Source organism: Lagopus leucura, unplaced genomic scaffold (genome assembly GCF_019238085.1).
Source record: "Lagopus leucura isolate 7727_CA_CO unplaced genomic scaffold, USGS_WTPT01 Super-Scaffold_73, whole genome shotgun sequence".
In the NCBI taxonomy this organism is placed as follows: Eukaryota; Metazoa; Chordata; class Aves; order Galliformes; family Phasianidae; genus Lagopus; species Lagopus leucura.
In genome coordinates this window covers 18,376,411-18,382,410 of record NW_024962252.1, presented here as the reverse complement: position 1 = coordinate 18,382,410, position 6,000 = coordinate 18,376,411, and the positions used below count along the sequence as shown (strand labels likewise).

The 6,000-nt window shown below is 43.7% G+C and overlaps 1 protein-coding gene across 2 annotated transcripts in view; it reads left to right on the top strand.

Moving 5' to 3' along the window:
* Positions 1-3,315: 3,315 nt before the first annotated feature.
* Positions 3,316-6,000, top strand: part of KHDRBS2 (KH RNA binding domain containing, signal transduction associated 2) — a 320,519-nt gene continuing 317,834 nt past the window's right edge. Inside the window, exon 1 of one of the 2 annotated variants that reach the window (XM_042888016.1) lies at positions 3,316-3,421. In XM_042888016.1, the coding sequence (XP_042743950.1) occupies positions 3,331-3,421 (91 nt within the window). In that variant the 5' untranslated portion in view covers positions 3,316-3,330. The remainder of the gene's footprint in view (positions 3,422-6,000) is intronic. The other variant, XR_006181714.1, reaches the window with a different exon arrangement.

Sequence of the window (6,000 nt, the reverse complement as noted above, 5' to 3'; positions counted from 1 at the left end):
GATAACCCTTTGCCCAGGCTAGAGCAGGTGAAACGCAACAAATTTGAGAGCTAATGGAATTTCTAAAATGGAAAACTCTTCATAAATCTAATCTTTGGTGCATAAGGTCCTATATATACTCACACATACAAACATAAATGCATTTATTTAAGTTATTACAGTGATTTCAATATGATGCTTTAGATGCATAACTTATTATCAATAAGCTCACAGCGGCCAGTCTGTCTACAGCATATTCTCAGCAGACTTCATAATTTTTAAAATAAGCATTTAGAAAATTCAGAATTATTCCCACAATTGTTTGCTTCCACTGCCTTTGACTAGATAATACACAACAGGTATACTTAGTTGGCATTGGTAAGAATACATAATCATTTATACAGTGACTTACCTGTTCTATCTTCAAATAAGCTATAATCTGGTATGCTCTGATCACTTCATTATCACACTTAGTAATAAAATACAGTACAGATAAACTTTAATTTGGCTTGACACTTCAAACTAAAAAGTTGTAAAATATGTCTTTGAGTTTTAGTAGTTATGAAAAAATTGATCTCCAACTAGCAATGAAGTAATGCTTGATGTCATTAGAGGTCTATGTTTCTTGTCTGACAGATTTTAATAACATTTTATTTTTATTTCTAACGAGGTCTCAGGCAAAATTCACAAAAGTATCTCAATGGCTGTGCAGCCTAAGTATCACTGAAAGTCAATTTAACTTTCAATTCAATCTTATGAAAATTGAACTTAAAGAAAAATTGCCTCTCTATACTTGACCATAGAATGTGCATGCAAACCTGCCCTCTACTCCTTTTACACAGGACAAAAGTAGTAGTTAGATGAACGTAGCTTAATAAACATAAAGGTATTTAAATCAAGGCTTTCAACAATGTAAGGAGGTTTAATACAATTAAACTAAGATAACACTATTCTTCCAACCGATGGAAAGACCCCTGACTCATTTTCTGTGATCCTATATCATCCTATGGTATATTCCAATGGTTACTAGACCAGTATGGCTTCTGAATCATGATGGCTTAGATTAGTCTTGAACATGTTTAAATACAATGCACCTATCACTTGTCTTCTCTCTTTCTAAACTGAAGAACACCAGCTTGAAATATTCTGATGAACAGAACTGCAGATATATGCTTTGAAGTGTGCTCAACTAAAAAAGTTCGAAACTGTGTTGCAAACAGTATGCTATTTCTCACTCAGCTGTTAACCAGAAATAAAGACCTATTCATACAGTAAATTGGATCAGGGTAAATTATTAATAAATAAATAAATAAATAAATAAATAAATAGTCCTGTGCTTGTCTTTGTTTTATATTTGTTGTTTGTTTTGTTTATTTGTTTGTTTAGCTTTAAGGATGACATGCCTTTTTCACATGCAATTTGCAGAAAAACTAACTGTCAATTAAATCATTAAATTCTGTTATCACTCTTCCTTGATTCTGAAGTGTTTGGGCAAATTTTCTGAAATAAAAGATTTCCCACTTCTGTTCCTCAGCAGAGAATTCAGTTGTCAGGTTTTTGTTTTTGTTTTTGTTTTTGTTTTTGTTTCTCCTGAAAATATGATAGAATAGTATATTTCAGTCATTGACAGTCTCTACATATTTTTGTAAACACATGTAGCCACTCAACTGTACTGCACTTGGAGAGAAAATTCAGTAAAATTTGTCTGCATTTATCTCTGGATTTTGAAAACATGACAGAGCTCATTTCTATGCAGTAGTGACAGTGTCTTCAAAATCCTCATAGACTGTTTGTCATATTTTTACTTTTCTTCATTTCTTCATCATGAAAAAAAAGGGAAAAAAGAAAATAAAAAATATAGATTTCAAAACAACACACACATAAACACACAAACAACTAGAGAAAAAAAAAAAAAAAAAAAAAACAGTGCATAATACAAAAGACATCATACATCAGTTATTTATTCCATTTGAATAAACAGATAGTTGTCTGAATAGTAAGAATTAGGAAATAATCTCACATGCATATTGAGCATAACACATAGTGTTCTTCATTAGAGTGTCCTAGAGGTCCCATAAATGAAGTTAAATATCAGTTAAGCATCTTTTGTTTACTCTCAAAATTAAAAAACTGTACTAAATTCGCTGTTACCAGTAGTCAATGTATACTAAATTCTCTTTCTTTTTTTTTTTCTTAACTACAAATATAGACGTTTTAGCTGCATGACTGCTTTAATTCTGCACTGTTGGAGATGCAGAGAGCTACTCCTGAAGGTGCAGCATGGAATTCCTCATCAGAGATAGTTCCTTCCTCTCTGGACCACCAGACACCTACTGAGCACTCCCCAGCTATTCACAGCAGCCACAGGCAGACATTTTCAGTGCACTGCTTAAACAGCCGTGCCTGATTGCAGATTCTCCGATCACACCCTCAGGAAAGATGCAATCTCGCAGCCCCATGCTGCCGAAACGGAGCTCAGCCAGCGAGCCCCTCTCTCGTCCCGCCCGCGCCTTCTGGATGAAGGGCAGCGCCTGCCATGTGCGCTCAGCACCGCGGACAGCGCTCGCCCCTCATCTTCACTACTACGGACAGCGCTCACCAGCCGCTATAAATGACACGAGAGTGAGGCGAGACACACGGACACGGACAGAGTCACAACAAGTGCATCCAGCCACAGCCCCTCCCACGCGGCCGCACACTCCCGGCCTCTGACAGACCAGCGCAGGCACGGCCGCGAGCACACGCTCCCACAACGACGGAGAGACGGCAACACAGCGCGAGCACGCGTGCACAAGCACGGGGGCCCCACGGAGCCGCAGGTGTGCGCACAGCCACACTGCGAGACACACGGGCACGCGCAGCGCACACCTGCACGCACGCTCTCCGCTGCACACAGGCGCACGCACACACAGCCCCTCTCTCTCGCCCCTCAGCCCCGCGCCCACCGCCCGGCGCCTCTCGCTGCTCACTAGCCAGTAGCGGCGCTGAACTCCGGAGCTGGCCCCGCCCGAGGGGCTTTTCCACCAATGGGAACAGCGCGGGGCCGTCCCTCTTCGCCCCGCCTCCCTTGTTAAGGCGGCCGGAGGGAGCGGGCCGCTCACTGGCAGGAGGGGGCCGGGACGTACGGCGGTGCCAGGCGCGGAGGGAGCCGCGCACTCCCCAGCCCCCGCCCCCCTGCGCGGCCGGGGGACGGCGGAGGCGGTGCCGGGGCGGGGAGCGCCCCCCGGGCAGGGGAGGCCGGGCCGGGCGACAGCTGCGAGCCGTGGGGCGCCGGGCGGGGCGGGCGCTGAGGAGGCAGCCGGCGGCCGCGCAGCCCGCCCCGGCTTGCCCAGGCGGCGCGGCCCTGAGGCAATGGAGCAGGAGAAGTACCTGCCCGAGCTGATGGCCGAGAAGGACAGCCTGGATCCCTCCTTTGTGCACGCCATGCGCCTTCTGGCCGACGGTAAGGCTCCGTTCCCGCCCGCCACCGTGCGTCTCTCTCCTCGTTCCCAGGCACCTTGCCCGGCAGCCGCCGGCTCGGGGCCGGCGCGGGGGCCACGCGTGGCCGTGGGTGCCGGGGTGCGCGTGGTGCGCGCAGGTCGCCGGCGCAGCGCTCGGACCGTGCGCCACAGCCCCGCACAGCGTCGTTCGGCCCGGGGCCACCTCGCGGGGCTGTGCGCGCCGTGCAGGAACGCTCGGATCTCGTGTAACTCATTGCAGCTCGCCTCTTGTACTCAAGCAGTAAGGTGCGTACTGTAATGATGTTACAGCGCTAGCAGAGCGCTGTTTCACTCTGCTTCGCTGTAGTGGGCATTGGCTGCTTATGAATTATTGGTTTCATGACACTGTTCCATCCAGGACACAATGATTTCCGCTTTGGTTTCTGTAGAGATCCGGAGTATGCTACCTGTAACGTTTTGCATTATGCTTAATTCTGAATTCTGTGCTCTTCACTTTAGTCAAACTGGTTTGGAGGATCTTCAGAAAGTTTGTGATTTATAATTTATGTGGTTACTGAATGTCGGCCCTGTGGTGCAGCACTTCAGCATGCATAGAAGTGTCATCCCCTAAGGCGCTTGCAACACTTCCCAGTTTCCTGTGAGGTGTGTGACACTCACTGTAAAAATTTCCATTACATTTAGAAAAAAAGTAGTGAAGATTGAAGCATGAATCAGGGCAAGCTATGGAGTTGGTAAGTGAGACCAAGGCAAAAAAGTGTATGGATGGGCCTGTGAGGAAGTTGCCAGTTCAAATTGCCCTCACTCAGGGAAGTGAATAATTTCTGAATTTCTATTATGTCTTAGGGGCAATCATAACTATTTAAAACTCATTATGTTAGCAGTAAGCATCTTTCCCTATGTCAGCAGCCCTTTATATCGTCTTCCTTAAATACCTGCTTTATTGATTGGGAGCAAATGTACTGAGTCCAGGTCTTGTCATAGCGCTCCTGCTTGGTCAGTTGGAAATTCAGGGTGAATAAAGACACACTCTATACATTTCTGTTATAGCTATCTCACTGCAGAAGAGGCAGCTGCACTGCTTGTTATGAGGTTGTTCTTTCTAATAAAAATAGAATGTATCTGTATTTCTCATAGGGGTGCATTTCTCGCACCTTGCAGTTTGATCTTTTCCCAGAGGGGGGAGTTATCTGCTGAGTGTATGCATGTGAGAGGCAGAAAAGGCACAAAGCATTGCTGAAAGTGTGCAGGGTAAACTTAAAAAACAAACAAACAAAACAGTGGGTATTTTTAGGAGTCAGATCTAGGTGGAAAATGTATGTAGGACAACTGAGATTGAGTAAATGATTAGTTTTCTTCTTCCCTCTATATAGCGAGGCCTAAGTATATGTGAATTTTTATAAGATGAAGGTGAGTTGTCTGTAGAAACTGTAGAGAATGCTAATGTCAGATTCACACCAGATACCTGGCTTTACCCTTTGTAACACCATCTGTCAAGCTTTCTAGAGATTTGTTTTGGAGACTGTCATTCAAACAGTTTCACTGAAGTAAGTGTATAAGTAGTTGAACCGAGAATGAAGGCACTGGATGCTGCTGGGTTATAAATAGGAGGGAAATGTGTAGAACTGGCAGAATTTGTTTCATATGCCAGAAGAAAACTGGTACAACCACCTCTGTAATGCTTTATTTCTAGGATATGTTGGCAATGAACTGATGACTCTGGATTTCTGTTCTTTGAGAAGCAGTACACAAGTAGCTGCATACACTGCAATCACAGCCAAGCGTTGCTTTTGTGGTATTCTAAGCTGTTCTGATTGTCATTAGATTTTGTGTAAAATATGGAAGTGTAGCTTTGGCTTTCAGAGTTGAGAGCCTCTAACTTTCGCTTTGACTTGAAAGTGCCGTGGTTTTTCATGTCAGCTGTTAGAATCTAGGTAGGGAGGCTGCCTGCTGTTGTGTAAAGCCACTGAAGGGCACACAGGCATTCCAGAAGTATGATTTCAACTTACGACACTGGTTTTCTTTGTAAAGAGCCAACTCTTTCTTTCCCTGTATTATTTTGTTTGCTTTGTTTTGTGTTTTGCTATGCTTAATTTAAAAATAAATTACAGATATTGTTAATATGTAGGTCTGTATCATGCTGGTAGACTTTTGTTGGGTGTGTATGTGAGTCAGTGGATGTTTACTTGTAACCCATGAAGGGTGTACAGATGTTTATTTTAGACACTTACTAGAGCCTTCATTGTATATGTATGATAAAGCACACGAAAAAATGTTTTCTGTGGCAGTAAATTTATGTATCTATCAGACAATATAACGAACCATGAGAAGGGATATTGGTTCTCCTAACATAGAGATTGTGAAGTTATAAACACAACTTGTCTAAAAATCGGAGGCAGCCCACGGTGGATGAAAATGACCCCAGTTTCTTAATGACTAAGTTAATGCCTTAATGAGAAGATACTTTATTCGCCCCTGGGTCATTACCTTTTTTATATAGGAAATAGCTCCTGTGTGATTACTTCATCATTAGAAATGGAAAAGCCATTTATAAGTTTTTTTATTAGGAGAACTTGTGAAGTGT